This window comes from Amphiura filiformis, chromosome 3, assembly GCF_039555335.1.
Source record: "Amphiura filiformis chromosome 3, Afil_fr2py, whole genome shotgun sequence".
In the NCBI taxonomy this organism is placed as follows: Eukaryota; Metazoa; Echinodermata; class Ophiuroidea; order Amphilepidida; family Amphiuridae; genus Amphiura; species Amphiura filiformis.
The window spans coordinates 84,740,489-84,757,664 of record NC_092630.1 but is presented as its reverse complement, the minus strand read 5'-3'; the positions used below and the strand labels follow the sequence as shown (position 1 = coordinate 84,757,664).

General features: G+C 36.3%; 1 protein-coding gene across 1 annotated transcript; it reads right to left on the bottom strand.

Annotated features, from left to right (window-relative positions):
- Nucleotides 1-1,294: 1,294 nt before the first annotated feature.
- Nucleotides 1,295-10,098, bottom strand: LOC140147561 (uncharacterized). The gene is made up of 6 exons (XM_072169342.1): nt 10,037-10,098; nt 5,307-5,380; nt 4,627-5,035; nt 3,951-4,039; nt 2,379-2,580; nt 1,295-1,545 (listed from the first exon to the last, which is right to left on the bottom strand). Exons 1-6 carry the CDS (start codon nt 10,080-10,082, stop codon nt 1,295-1,297), a joined length of 1,071 nt encoding a protein of 356 aa, XP_072025443.1. The 5' UTR covers nt 10,083-10,098.
- Nucleotides 10,099-17,176: the final 7,078 nt, after the last annotated feature.

Genomic DNA, 17,176 nt, shown 5'->3' with positions numbered 1-17,176 from the left:
TTCGCTAAGTGAACGATTTTACAGGCTAATTAAAGCCATATTATAACATTTGCTGAGGAGAACGCCCTCAATAGTTTTTCAAAATTCTGTTTTTTACATGATTATATTGTACTTTATTAAACTAACATACCCTGAAAAAGTCAAGACTATAGGTGCTGTAGTTTTGTCATAATCCGAGATTTTGAATAAAACGCCGGATTCAGCGTTTTATTATTACGATGGAAATATTAGTCGAACGCGTACACGATATTGACAACACAGTACGTGCATTGCGTGCGAGACGGATATACACATCAAAGGATAGTACCGTAACACAACCGACGGAGTGATACACATTGGCGACATCGGCGCTGGTAGTAAATTCCAATTTTCTTTGCTTTACTTCCGTTGTTTGGCTCAAAATTAAAAGGGGACATATCTGATAATAAAAGCTAACATTTTATGGCAAAGAAATACTTATCTATTTGGAATGAAAATGTTATAATATTGCTTTAATTGAAAGACCCACGCTTCATGGCGAGATAATTGATTGCCTCCATTTTGAGTTCATCCATCAGTTTGATAATGTGTTCTGGTATTCTATCATAAGAACCCCCTTTGACAAAGCGAACTATTTGAAAAACCACATAGCCAATTTGGATCATCATCGGCAATGCGTACAAAAACTTTTGCAAAAGCAAGATGTCTTTTCGCGCTTCATGTCGCGGATCTTTCTCCTTGAATTTCTGCTCTGTTTTTCGCAAGTCTTTATAATGTTTATCACGCACTACCATCACCAGATCAGATTGGTTAGGTTCTTCTTCTATTTCTTTCAGCTCTGCTTCATGCTCGTCTCTTAACGCCCGCATCGTGCGTTGCTTTTCTTCTTCGAATTCCTGACGAAGCTCTTGTTCTCTCTCATTCACCTTTCTTCCGGCTTCTTCTAACATATCGTTGGTGTAATGTCTGCCACCGTTGTTTTTCACCATATCATCGACGACTGCAAGTAAGTCATCCACTTGTTCTTCGTTTTCTTCCGAGTCCGGATCAACTGTATTCTCAAACACTACATAGCGATTGTTACAATCCCTCAATATATCAGCAACGTCTTTCTCAACGGTACCAACATACTCTTCGATTGTGAGACCGTCTCTGACCTCCGATAGCGAATTCCTACCGGTGAATACAACCACTAAGTAATCCGTACACTTTTCACCGAAGATTTCGCGAAAGAGTCGTACCGTTTCTTGGACCTGTTTAGACATTCGTCCAATGCGAATAACAAGGAGTAAGGCGTGTGGACCAGGGGCAGTCATCAAAATGCACTTTGTAATTTCGAGTTGTATACTGTCTTGGTCCATATCTGCATCAAAAACCCTGGTGTGTCTACAATGGAGATGACCCTGTCCTTCACTTCTGCCTTTTCTATCATGCAAGTTTTAGTGACGGACGAAGCACTCATTGATGTTTTAAACAGGCCACGTTGGTGTAGAATGCTGTTGGAGGTCTCGCTCTTCCCTGAACCAGTTTCACCTATAACAACGAATCGACGTTCATTGGAGTCCTCTGTGTGAACAAAAGAAACAACATGTTTCGTGAAAGCATTTCTTGTGCTTCGACCAGGCTAATGTATACATCACGCCCCCGTATGAAATGTATTTAATTATGTTTGTACTCACTCAGGTAGCATTGTGTGTGAATTTTACATCCGAACTGTAAAATTCACACAAAATGCTTTTTGAGTGATTGCATTACTTTTCATGCGGAGGCTATGTGCAATTGTTTTTAATGTATTCCTTGTACAATGAAATTTCACAATAAAATGTCCATTGGAAACAAAGGTGACATGTAGGAATGCTTTAAAGGGTATAAAACCGAGAAAGGCAGAATGAAACATATGCTATACATGTATTTAAGTTTAGAAATAAGTTATGTTCTCTTGATAAACTAAAACCTAACGTCCTCTTACCAGACACAGTGTCCTCATCAACTATAACGTTGAACATGTTGAATGAAATGTTCTAAAATCTATACGTCATCTTACAAGCTGTATCAAAATGATTGGTACCCATTGATCCGTTTTCATGTTTATTGACAATCCTGCTGCTCCCAAATGCAGCATTGGATCACAGTAAAATGGCCTCAATTTGCAGTTTGTAATCCTTCACATTTGTCTAAGATAAGGTGCATCCTATGTTACATTGTGATGTGGCAGTCCTGTCCATAATGATAATCACTGAAAAATGACAAGTACCACTCATTTTGATACACCCTGTACCAAGCCCTGTGTAACAATCAACTACAAACTTGACTAAAATGTCCTCAAATCTAACGTCATTTTATACCAGGTCATGCGTCATCGTCAACTTTAAAAATGTCCTAAAATCAAACGTTTCTACCTTTTGAAGCTATTCCAACAGCCTCCATAATGACATTTCTTCCGTTGCAAACTTGATGAAAAGATCCGCTGATTATATTTTTCGTAATTGTCAAACCATATCCACTTCTTTCCTCCATTGCTGATTGTAACTTCTGTTTTGCGTTCAATGGAAGCAACTTGAAGTACAACTCATTACACGTTGCTGTAACATCGGTGAACATCTGTAAGAAAGTATGTAAGAATGTGATGTGCTGGTTTCAGTATTAATTTACTCATAAATTAAGATGTTATTTTGATAGGCCTACTGTTAAAACAGTACAGAAAATTTGACCATTCTTTCAATCGAATGTCATAAAATCCAACAATTATTATTGACCTCATAATGATTGTGAAACTTGATGACCTTAAAAAGAATAATATCATGATTCGTATGAACACTGCAGAGTGCCGTACACGTAAAATTGCTGTTCTGAGTAAATGACGTTTGCCCGGGAAGTTTGAAAATCCTTGTATTATTCCATTGGTCCTTATCAAAATTGAGATCATTCGTGAGCACTCATATGAAATGTATAATAGCAGTGAATGTGCACCAATTATTTGCAATACTTGTATGTTCTGAAACAATTGGTATATCCCTCAAAATGGGTATTTTACAGCTGTTCAGCTTTATCCAAAAAGTCTCAACCTCTGCGCCGCGCAAAGAATTGCACGTGTAAACCATAGCAAGGCTCATTCTTGATTTGGGGCTTTTGTGTAGAAATTACTGGTCATGATGGTTGACCTCCGGTTGAAATCGAGGATTGCACCTAGGTTACCCGGACAAGATAGTTCTATTCTTACAGGGCTTGTATGGCAGATGATCAGATCTAAAAATGCAGTGAGGGTGGGCAAAGATATCACAGAGGGGTTCAGAACTGCCACAGGAGTAAGACAAGGTTGCATCCTATCGCCACAGTTATTTAACATACTACTGGAATTAGTCAATAGCAATCCAGCACCTGAACACTGGCATCAAAATCCACGGCAAAACCCTCAACAACCTACGGTTTGTCGATGACATTGTGTTAATGGCAGATTCAGAGGAAGATATTCAATCACTAGTCCACAAGGAGGTTAGAGATAGAAAGGAGAGGAAATAGATTACGTAATGCTTTGTTCCTTTGTGCCGATTTGATTTACCGAAACGCTATTCATCGAGAGGTATCTTTTGTTCGGGACAAAAGGCTTCCGCCATAAAATCGGTAACTGCCCTGACAGCGTATTAACACTATAATAGGTAGGCTACTGTCAATAAGTGATGAAACGAAAGTAACATGAAGGCGCCTACACGAACGAGAGGTACCTTGAGTTGTCACATACAAACACAAACATTGAATGAGGAGGTACTCGGCCGGAAGGCCGCATGGCCTGTAAAGTACCCCCTGGCCTAAATTAAGTTTTAATAAAATAACAACAACAAAATATACTACAAAATGTCAACATAGGCCTACAGCCACCCCTGTATAATAATATGATACAGGGGATTGCAATAGCCACATAGTAGATAGGTACGGTACCGTATTAAGTGCAATACTTTATAATAGATGCTTACCGGTGGTAGCTTTGACACAGAAATCATTTCATCAAGAAATCTTGAATCAGTGTCTCTTTGGTTTTTTGGCTCCAGAAATGAATTCATATCTAAGAAAAACGAGATCAGAGTAGTAAGAGGGCTTTCCAGGACCACTTCCGTGTCATGAGGTCAAAGGTCAACCGAGGTCACTTTCGGTTTGCATATTCATGAGGGCGTGGCTAATTAGCATATCTAAATATTCATGAGAAGGGCGTAGCTAATTAGTATATTTTTTGACGTGCCAAAAAATCTTTGCCCCCTTTACACATGCAAGATTTTGAGGAACCGAAATTTAAAACCTTAAATTATCTTATTATGTAATGCGAGTGCAGCGAGCAGGAAATTCTGCATATTTGAACGTGTTCCTAACGTTTTCCTGCACCTTTCAGGGCGCAATATAGAAACGGTGCCCAAAACATCTGTGCCAAAAGTCGCTTGGCCCGCCTCCTTTCGACATGCCAAAAATCGCTGCCCCCCTTTCAACCTGCCAAAAATGCTTGCCCCCCATAAATAATGCACCACCCCGGGGTACACATGATTATTGCACAACCCTTAAGGTAAACCTCGTTATTTGATGAAGGGTTTGTTGTTGTTGTTGTTGTTGTTGATGCTTTTGTTGTTGTTAAACAAAGATACGTTTTGATAACAAACTCACCTTCCATCGTATGAAAGACTGCTATTGCCTTTGTCAAATTCCCCTGGATTCCACAAACGAGCCTTTCTAGTTTATTGTCGGTAACTCTTTGAAAGTATGTTTCAAGTTCCTCTTTGAGTTGCTGTATTTCATTGGTTACGTATGGAATATCTGTGATGTATATGCTCCTATCAACGATATCTGCTTGAATCTGTTGGCTTCCTAGAGGTCCAGCTGCCACTAACATGCTTTGGATTTCATGAAGTTGCTGCAGTGTACATCTTGCTTTGGTAATTTTGTGTGTTTTTTGTTCTTCAATGTTTGTCTTTCCCAATAAGTCTTCTATTTGTTCAGCGATATCTCTAGATTGATACCGAGGGATGATATTCCAGTAAAATTGGTTGATGGTCGTAGAAAGGTTTCGAAACACCTGAAGGAAAAAATCCAACACCGGTTCTGGTTACTCAAGATTGCAATCAGATTCACCACTGTTTGATAAGATTTCGTATTTCAAAAGCCATTTAGACAACGAAATGATGTCACTATTGACTTTATATGGAAACTATAATATATATTAAGATGTAAGTTTTAAGCTTGTACCTTTTAAGTTGTAGATGTTGTTTATGTTATTTTTGTTGTTGTCAAAAACACGATTATCATCTGATTATGCTTTTTCATTTGTTTCATGAATGATTACTTACCGGTGGAAGTAGACTAACTTTGAGATCGTCATCAGCAAATTTAAGATTTCCATGCTTTGCCGTAAAATGCGCATCTACAGAATCAAGTTAACAACGTCTTATAGTAAGTAACATTATACAGGGAATTTCCCTACGAGAGTGCTAAATTTAGATATAGGGATTCCCCATAAAAACATCGCTAAATCCCCAACGTTATTTCTAGAAACAAGGTGATAAATATAGAATACTACGGATTCCCCAACGTAAGATCACGGGGGAATCCCCTCCATGATGTCATTGCTAAATACAGATCCGGGGACCCCACCATGACATCGAACTAAAATAGATATAACGTCACTGGGCACCTCAAAAGGCACCTAATACACTACTAACTACCACCAGTACTACTTGTAATTCGTATGTCTACTCCTCTGAGACCACGCTGAATATGCAATTATTCTTTTCATGCTGCTTATGTTGTTTTTGGGCGCCCGCTACGGCGGGCCCCTTATTTGGCATGACTTTGTAAAAAGCTTCTAATTTCACTCTTGCTAGATTTACTTCGCAATAATTGTTTTGCTTAAAGTATGTCCAGCTTAGAAATAAAACCACAATTTGCTTGGTTTTTATTTTATTATTATTTACTAATATGCACGGGATGAAATCTTGTGCGTATATTCTTTGTTTAAAATACAAAATTAATGGACTCATAAAAACACCAAATAAACCGAGACCTTTGTATTGCTTAAACCAGTTTACCGCCTCTTAGAACTCGATAGACGGTGGCATTTGACCGTAAGATAACGAGGCAGTGAAACGCCTCTTAAACCGATGGCCTTTGTTTGTTAATTACCATAAAATCCATTGGTTATTGCCAAACTTGCAATATGGTGGCCCAATTGGGCGACAAACTGTATGCAAACAACACGGCATACCAATTATACATGTTCTGTATTGTCGTATTTTGAAACACTGAAGACCAAAATCGACATAAATGCCATCGAAACTGCGTATGTGTTTAGTTGAGTTGTAATCACATTGATTTGCTTTCGTAATTCATGAGTGATGAGGAAAACCAGCGTTTTGTTATGTTCGAATACTAGTACATTTGGCACGCGTGCATGAGATATACAAGAGCATGTTACCTAAGGTCAAAGGGGAATGCCCTAATTGGCCTATTTACGAGGTCATGCATTGATCATGCACTTGTCATCCAGAAATCGGACCTTATTATCAGCCCGACAAATCAGGCATGTATTCTATGACGTTTAATACTTAACATGTCAGTATAATTATTCTCATTAATGCCTAACTCTGCATATTGAATGAACGTGAAACATTCACTGTCAAAACCCATAGTTACTTTCCACATTAACATATATTTTTATACTTCGTTTTATTAAGCTAAGTTACTTCACATATGTGTACGATTACAACGATTACAACTTTTACTTTTAATACATATTTTTCACAAACATACCTCAAAATTATTCCTTTTCAAACAGCTCTCATAGTCACACCATGTTTATTATCGATACCCTGTATATCAATGTCAATTCTAAGCAATTCAAGTACCAATTCAAGTTCCATCGTTACAACTCTAGTCTAATACATTTTTATGTCATTTTAAACACTTCTAAGAAATTACTTCAAATTATTTACATACTATGTAGGCTAAATGAACGTTACTGCGGGGTCTACGTGTACTTCATAATGCTCAAACACCAGTAACCAACCAGAATCTACAACACAAAGCAATATTATCCATTCCTTCTATAATGACATTCATGTTTTGTCATGGATATGACTTATGCATGTACACTTATTTAAATGTTTATGTCAACGTAATAACTACTGTGTTAAAATGGTGCCTTACTGGCTGCACAATAATTCTGCTATACACTGTGCATGCAAGCATAACAGTGAATTGAAAAGCGCGCTTCAAAGTTGGCCAATTTTAGAAAACATCCATGTCGATAAATGAATTTCCTCATATGCTTCATTTATCCAAATTGTTTGAATTTTTAATACTGTATATGGTGTGTGAAGCCTTTCTGAGGCTATCATCGGGTCCTCAAAAATTAAAAATTGTTTTGTTTAAGAGCTACTGCCGATTTTTATGGATTTTTGAAAATCGCTCATAAATCAGTAAATATAGGCCTATTGAAACAAAGGGACCTACCACCATTTAGCTCAAATACTAATCTTTCTTAGCATGTAAATTATTTCCGTCGACAACGAATGAAACACTTGAGGAAAACTAGTTGAAACAAAACATTATCAAAGATATTTTTTAGGGAGTAATTTTCCAAACCACAATAGCTCTAAGCCATTGTGTGTGTCCAAGGCCATACTATTTTTGCATACGCGGTACAGTGGAATGGCTGTTCCTTTTACCATTTGTCCTCCCATATTGATCCAGATAACAAAATGTTAATTTAAAGTCTCATTGCAAATAAATTTTAATTTTTACTTTTCGGATTTGGCTGTGAGCAATGGTGACACATACCATGTTTACAGAAAAAAATGAAAATTCTATTCCAGACATCGTCAAAATGTCAAACTTTGTATGTTTTGTATTATATTTCAGTAATTAACTGCAGTTTCTCTATTCAACATCATAACAGGTTCATACTTGACATATTTATGGTGAATGAATAGACTTTCATTAAATATTGAAAAAATCCAAAATTACTCATGCCTAATTTACAAAAAAATATCATGAATACATAATTACCTGTAATCTGCTAATTTGCATAATTAATCACTTTTGTGCATTTTTTGATATCAATTGAAATAACTTTGTATACATATGTGTGCAAAAAAAAACCGCACCCTGATCGACATGGTAAGGGAAAATTGAAAATAACCAAAATCTAATGAAAGGCGGGCTATGTTGTTCCGTGTGCCGGATTGTGGGGTCAGTGGTCCTCCTTTTCATTAGATTTTGGTTATTTTCAATTTTCCCTTACCATGTCGATTTCCCCCTTTGTGACCTGCTTGGCCTAACATATGTTTTTTGTGCCTTTCCCCAGTCTTTTGTCCCATTTGGCTCCCCATACCTTGCCTGCTGTTATGGTTTTTCACACCTATCATAACCCACTCTAGACTCTACTGTTATTTAGATTTCTTTTATTTTCTGCTGCTTAATCAATGTTTTAGTCAATGCAGCTTTTTATCTTCTTCTTTTTATGATCAGAGCTGGTCTCCACTATATTGAGAGCAGGTCTCATTTTCTACTCCTTGAAAAAGAAAAGTTTTGTCTTCGAAACGACGGGTTTTTAACTCTGTTTATATATTTTGTGTTACTCCCCCATTGGATGTTGTGTCATATTTTCCCTGTTTTTAATTTTGACAAAAGCTAGCAAGAGCAAATGGCTGTGTAATTTGTTTACTTTAGTGATAAGGCATCTTGCATATAATTTTCTTCGTAGTTATAGCCAAATTTGTTTCCTGTAGGTGGCTTAATAAAAATTCCTTTAAAAAGGAATGGGGCGCCCAATGTGAGCTTGGTCGTGATGTGGTGAATTTCATGGTGTTTAGATTTGGTATTATTATCTCTTGCAAACCCGGTGACACCTCATTATAGAAATCAGACCTGTCTTTTTATTGATTCTTATGATTTTGAAAATATATAATGAAAATAAAAGACAGGGCACTTTGTGTCTTGTGGAAAGATAAAAAAAAAAAGAAAAGAAATCAGACCTGTCGATAGGCACGAATTGGGCCATATATAAAGAAAGTTTTGCTACTTTGCAACGTAATCGAAAACCTAAATGCAAAATGAGAACCTGTAGGTGGCTCCCGAGGTGGCTTAAAAAACTAAATGCAAAATGAGGTTTTTAAAAAATATTGTTTTCCAGAGTCAAGACACAGCCATCATTATTGAGCCTCATATCACTTTTTTATTGTCGAATAAGTGCAGAGTAGGTTAGATATGAATATTAGATGTTAGACCAAAGTAGCTCAAAGTACATGTAGGCCTACTATACACCTGATCCGTGAACTTGTCTTAGACAAATTCTTGTTACAGTCGAAAAACTCGAAACCGATTTCTTCGCAAAAACTTCACTATGGAAAATCAATACGCCTGGATACCACTTAATTACATAGGTATCCCAGGCAAACCTTAGTTAACACATTTGCTAGTCAGCGAAATTCGCCAAGACCGGGACCCAAACACAATGCATATTTACATAGAAATTTGAATTTTTTTCGAGAATAGGTCGGTGAAGGAAACCTACATAAATATGTTTTCTATACTTCACTTGACCCAAATATATGATTTTTATGGTGATAATCAAGTCGCACATGGAATTTTAGAGGATTTTGATAGCAGTTCCATTAAAAAAGCTGCTATCGCCATCCCCATGAGACTAAGATCTAGAAACACCCCTAACTGCCGTTTTGGGGAATTTTGCTATCTGAATCTTTTTGATGAAAGTTAATCTTTGACAAGATGTAACTTTGTTACGGAAAGTGCTATGACAAAAATGTTTTCAGTTTTGGCTTTCTTTACTCAAGGGCTTTAATTTGATATGTAAAATGGTGCAGTTTGATGGCAAATTTGAATTCACCTAGCATACAGCTGCCCACCCAGTTAATTATTTTCCCTGCATAAATTGAGGGCAAAAAACTTAAATTGCCCACCCAGTAAATTGTCTTTCCCTTCTGCCGCCCAAGCTTGCCAGATGTATGCTGCTCACCGCTGTAGTCTATAGTATTTCTAACTTTATTATAAGGAAACTTACCTCTGGCGGACACAAAAACAACTATGGATTTAGTCAGTGTGCCCATAACAGGACATACTATCTTGTCCACGTCCCTCCGCCATTTGATGAGTTTTCAAAATGTTTTTGAAGGCGATCCTTAAGTTGTCCAGCATCGTCCGTCTCATAAGGTATGTTTTCAACTAGAATGCTCCTTTCATCTGGGTCCACTACAACTTCAGCCTCTGCCATTTAGAACAAGTTACTAGTAACGTGGACAGCTAGAAATTCAAAATAATGTAATACTGAACTAGATTACACAATAATAATAATAATAATAATAATAATAATAATAATAATAATAATAATAATAACACTGATAATAATAATAATAATAATAATAATAATAATAATAATAATAATAATAATAATAATTATTATAATTATAATAATAATAATAATAATAATAATAATAGTAATTAGTAATAATAATGATAATAATAATAATGATATACATTATTCATTACATACATCGAAATGCTACGCAAAAACTCGATATCGTCCGTGAATGAAGTTATACTTTTGCTTCCGTGTAGATCATGCCCAACGCAACAATTGTAACCAGACTAATTTAATCAAGTTCAAAACCAACCTTCTTATCGGGTAGACAGATAGATATTCCATTGTAATTTGTAGCTAGAAATGTTAATTAATAACAATCAATAAATCAATAAACAACACACACAATCTATGCACTGTACACATCGCACCCGGGGGTGTACACCTGCGCGTCCAGAGATTTTCAAAACAGAAAAGAAAAAACACAGGAATTTAGCATGGTTTCGTAACAAATCTTACCCAATACCCCCTAAAACTGATCTTATCTAAAAGATACCTTTAACCAGGATTTTATTTTAAATGTAGGCCCTACCTCCTTAACAGGTTTGTATCACATCATGGGTTTTTTGGGGGTTCTTTTTAAATCATTTTCTAACTGTTTGGGTGATGGCCCTGGGCCTGAGCTGATGCAAATCAGGAAACACTTAAAAAAACACTTAGGGACCCTTAAGTCAGTGGCGTACCGTGGCCGCCCCAACCCTGGGGGGCTGAAGAAGAAACAATTTTGCCGCCCCTTCCTTAACAGCCCGAAAAGGTTGACCCAATTTTTTTCAAAAAAAAAAAAAAAAGTGAAGAGCAAAAAAAAAAAAAAAAAAAGATTTTAGGCGCTAGCGCCCTAAAGCAACCGTTTTTCAAAATTTATTGTTTTTTCAATTTTTTGCGCCTTTTTTTCTTTGTTAATTCGTTTTGCTGCCCCTTTGTTTTTGCCGCCCTGTTTTTGCCGCCCTTCTTCTTCCGCCGCCCCTTCGTTTTTGCCGCCCCTACTTTGACCCCGGGGGCTGGCGCCCCAAAGCCCCCCAAATACCCGCATGTAAGCACCAACTAGAGGTTCAAATACAACCATTTTCTACAGGCGGTTCTGACATCCCCCCATAAACGATTCGCGTTCATTCTCTGAAAACAGAGAAGAAAACAGAGAAGAAGACTTCTGAAACTTGAGCGGCCCCCGGGACATCACACCTCTCATGACATGAACTCCCTACATGCTGATTGGTTGATCATGTATCCTGATGATTTGCAGCCAATCATGATTTGTGATCAAATGATCAACAATCTGGAAAATTCTTGATGACGAAATGAAAAATGACACGGACATGTGGAAGATCAATATTGTATTGAATATGTTTTTACCGTGTGAAGTTATTATTGTTATTATTAGGCCTATTATTAATGGGCCTTCATCATGAACTGTTCAGATCAGGCAGGGACCGTGTATTATACACGGTCCCTGTTCAGTTGACAAACGTTATTATCAATATATCGGATAATTTTGCAATTAATTCCGATATATTATTAAGGCTTATTCGGTGATTACAGCGAAAGTGTCACAAATTAAAATTGTATATAAGCTAAATTGCTTAACAGTTAAGGATAGGCCTTAAGTCCAAAATGAAAAATTTGGCAAAAAAAACAAAAAACAAAAACAAAAAAAGGAAAACAGCAATATTGAAAAGTTGAAACCCCATTCAAATAAAATGTAGTTAATTTCTCTATACTTACGGTTAGCAGCTGTTTTAAACTGTTGCGATTTGGTACACAGCATCTTGCGAATGGTAGTAAGCTTTGGCAATGCATTGATCATTTCATAGCGAGCGTGTAGACGAATTCAAATATCACAGATATACTTTTGTAGATCCTGTGGTTCTTGACAAATGTTGTAGAGAGGGCTGAAACAACAACACTTTTGTGAAACGTATATACATAACTCATTAACAACAACAAATTAAGCAAGTTTTCAAAGTATATGATTTGATTTGTAGAATGAACTTTTGCAAAACATCAAAGTGTTATTTTTCAATAATATATTGATTTAGATAGTGAAAATCGACCAACAATAAGTCATGCGAGTATTTTTTTGGGGGGGGGGGGCTTTGTGGGCGCGAGCCCCCCGGGGTAAAAGCAGGGGGCAGCCACAACGAAGGGGCGGCCAAAAGAGGGGCGGCGGAAGAAGAAGGGCAGCAAAAAAAAAAGAAAAAGGGCGTATACATAAAAATGTGTTGCTTTTATGGCGCTAGCGCCTATAATCCTTTTTTTTTTTTTGCTCTTCACTTTTTCAAACCACCGAAAAAAATTGGGTCAACCTTTGCGGGCTGTTGAGGAAGGGCGGCAAAATTGAATTTTCTTCAGCACCCCGGGGTAGGAGCGGCCACGGTACGCCACTGTAACTCGTCTACCCGCAAGTAGAGAAATCTCAAATTCACCTAAAATGTCTGATGTTGTCTTTAAGGGGTTATATTTTTGTGGGGCCTGGCCCTGAGAGCACACAGACACACTAAATTTCCATGATTGCATTCTGAATATACGAGAAATGTCATTTTTGTGGCAAATTAATAAAAATTGCTATTTTAAAAAAAATATTTAACAGTCTTCGAAGTAACTTTTATAAATCTAATGATATGTACTTGAAGTAGGGATGACCAATGAACCATCAAGTTGATTAGAACACTCCCATAGACATACAGGAGCTCAACTATGCACTGCTTGCACAGACATTTCTAAATTGAGCTTATTCTTTTATTTTGCAAAATTTTTCTGTAAAAATTGGGGATGTTAATGCCAATTATATTTTGTAACTATCCTGCAAATTACAGCAACATAACTTATTTGGTTTTCCTGTAAGTGTGAGTCAAAGTTGGTCCATCGCCACAGTGCGCTTAATTGCCAGTGGCCAAGTACAGCACTGCTCGGAATGGCACAAAATATTCAGATCAATAAAATCAGGTGAAAACCTTGACCTACTGAGCTGTAATTTGGCAGAGTTGCCGTTATTACCTCTATCATACCCTCTGTAAAAAGGTTAAAAAAATGGACAAGTAGATCTCGAGTTAAAAAATAAATCACCAGCTTCCCTTTGGAATTTCCATACACCTTTCGAGTCATGTTAAATAGATACCTTTCTGAGCATAAATGTGAAGTTTCGTGCTCATTTGATGTATTTTTCACCTGATTTCAACCCCAAACGTTTTCTTATATTTATACCATCTACACTGACTTGCTGCTATACACGCACAGGAACTGTACTTTTAAAATACTCGCCTAATCAATAATGAGTCTTTCACTCCATTGTTAAAGTACTGTGCTCCCTGTAGCATTATGGAGTGACCAGGTCCTAGTGTGATGGTTTTGAAGCAGATGACAGTGTTCATTCAAGCCTATCAAGGTCAGTTATTAGCCACTTGCTGAATGGCTGGGCATTATCAGCTATCAAAGAGATACCTTATGCAGCTGCCAATCACAGTAGAGGTTAAACATTTTGTTAAAACCCCAAAAGTGATATCAGGACAAAGCTGTGCATGTTGGTACTTGATTGTTTGGATTCCTATGTTGAAAATCCCTTGTAGTAGTTTTTTTTAATGTGTAGTATAATTTATATTGTTGTGGAAAAAAAGTTCACCTGGACTTTTGATTTTGTGCCATTTCAGCCATTTTGGATGATTTTTAGCAAATGTTTTCTAAAAGCATGATTTCAGTGCCTCGGTTTGAAGAAATAATTTATGCTATTGACTAGTAAAGTGCCATTTCATAAGAAACCCCTTTGATACTTTCACAATATGCTTGTTTCATGTTTGCTTTATATTAAAATAAAGAAATATAAAAAGGTAAATATATGCTTATACCAATTTTGCTCCCATTGCTATTTTTGGACTTTGTCATTTTATTTCGTTCCAATGACCGGTCAGAATGGGAAACTTTGAAAATTCATAATTCGAAAAGTTTTTGACCGATTTTGACCATTTAACCACCAAAATACTTCTGCTGCTGAGTTATTTCCAGAAAACAATATTTTGTAGCAATTGGGGCAACATGAAATTTTGATGGTCATCCCTACTTGAAGTGTATGTAGCTGGGAGGAAAAGTCATCCATGAAAATTTTGACCTTTCGTTTTGAAGATAAACATTTTTCCCCCAAAACACCAAAAAAAGTAGGCCTATAATTTATCTTCAATATGAAAGGTCAAAATGTTCATATGATGGACGGCTTTTCATCCCAGCTACATGTACATATCACTTGAAGTATATCATATTAGATTTATAAAGTTTACTTCGAGCATTGTTAAATGTCAAAAATATCATTTTTAATAGTTTGTCATAAAATTTAAAAAAAGTTAATTCTCAAGATAGTCCGCCAAATATGACTTCCCCCTCTTCCCCTGGCTTTGGCCGTGCCCAAAATTCGATGTGCCCCCTTTCGACGTGCCCCCCGTGTAAAACATACTTAGATAAAATTATGAAATTAGATAAATGGGTTGTGCGGACAATAGCAAATAACCATAATAATAGAAGCCATACTGCTCCCTTATTTACCAAATAAAATATTTCAACTCTTGCCGACACCTACATGCTTGAAGGGGGGGGGAGGAGGGAGGGTATATGTACAAGTACAGTCAGAGTACAGTAATAATGAATTACCGGACGTATTTGATGATTTCTTTACACTGCGTTCCTATATTCATAATTACCCAACGAGAAACGCCTAATAGATTCAACCATAGATTATCTAAATATGATTCAACATAATGAAGAACAATAAAACATTTACTGACCATGCTATTAGTACTGCTGGTCCAATATTATGGAATTCATTGCCAAACTCAATAAAAAACGGCCAATTCAGTGAAACTTCCTTTGGCCGTACTGGCCTTCCCTCTATACATAATTCGTTTTGTTTGATATTGCCTTTAAGTATTTGTTTTTAAAATTTATACTTATTTATATTCATGTGACTTGTTGTGCTCTTTAAATGTAAAAGAGTGAAATTTTCACTCCCTGTCAAGAGTGAACTGATTTTCACTCTTATCGAGTAAAATTGGCTCCTTTTCAAGTGAAAAGAGAGTAATATTATTCACTCTAAAAAGATTGAGAGTGAATTAAGAGTGAATTACCACTTTTTTGGAGTGAGAGTCATTTCATTTCCACTCTTTTGAGAGTGGGTTTCAGTCTTTTTAAGAGTAAGAAAGCACTCTTTTGAGAGTGAAATATATTCACTCTTTACAAAGGACTGGTCCCTAGAGTGACTCTTTGCAAGAGTTTCAAAAATCACTCTAAAAGAGTGAATTTTCACTCTTTTACATTAAGAGAGTGAATTGTGGGAAATAAATGATCTTGTATTAGTATTAGTCGAAGTCACACATGAGTAAAGTGAATAACCTCATGTGAAAGGCCTATAAAGGTAAAATACAAAATATCAAAGCAAATGTAGATTAAAAAATAATAACAACAAATATTAGGGAGTGTTCATAAATAAGGCGGATAGGACTTTGTACTCCTGGTTAGATATAATTCGTATCTGCCCGACATATAACCCAAACTCACCTAATAACATAAAACTTGCTAATCAGTCTGGTCCCAACTAAAAGTGCGTCGATTCTGAAATTGACGGGTCATCCCCGTTGTACAGGGTGTCCCAGAAAAAAATACCGAGTGAATAAAATTGAACGTAAGTCGAGAAATAGACATCAGAATCAAAACATTTAAAATGTAGCACATAGCCTATATTATTGTTCATTATATACGAAATTTTGTTTTGATTCGGTTGACTGGTTGCGAAGAAATTAACGATTACGTAATGCGCATATTAATGCAGTTCATTCCAAGTGTGATCAACAGGCGCTTTTTTCATACTCGCTCACCGCTTCTTTAAAGTTTGTGTATCTCATTAAATTTAGTCCACATCATCTATTTTATAATCTGACGGTGTTATGTTTCATGCTTTCCCTAAAGATGAATAACAGTTTATCTGAAAAACTTTGATTTCTGCAATTTGAAGCTTCCAACTATAATTCTTTAGGTTGTGCAAATATGTTATATTAACTTTCCGAAGAACATTTGAGCCCAGAATGACAATGATCAAGTGCTTACAGTTTTGAGTTTAGGTGTCATTTTTTAAAACTTTTTATATACATTTTGTATTACAATTTCTTGGAAATGTTCCAAAAACGTTAATGTGTTTCAGAAATTTTTAAGCCAGCGGAAATTCTCTTTATGCGACATTTATATCAACATTAACGGAAATGAAAAAAACGATATTCAAAAGTACCGGGCATCATCTTACATGCAAGCTTTCATTTTCAAAATCGTGCAGGTTTTCAAATTTGAACAAAACCTAACATGCTCTTGGAGCTCTTACTGCAGATGCTCGAATTGCAGGCTTATTTAAGTTGGGATGGGGCTGTGATGGGTTTTTTTCCCAATAATTTGTTTTCAAAAATCGAAAGGTGGGATGGTCCTAGAGGTGATTTTGCACCTGTTTGTCCCATTCTTTTCGCTGGCATTTTATTCTTTACTTTGTCTTGATTATTAGTATGTGCAATATTTATATAATATATTTATCGTTGTAATTGTATAAATAATAAATAAATAAATAAATAATTAAATGTTTTGCAAGAAACATATTGATTAAAGAGTTTAACTTCAACACTACACTATTTTTCGCTCACCTGGAACGTTTTCACTAGTTCGACTAGCGTCTTCAGCAGATTCTTTAATCATTTTATCTACCACTACGTATATGAATATCCACTCGTATTACATGCAATGTATAAGAAACATATTGTTTAAAAAGAA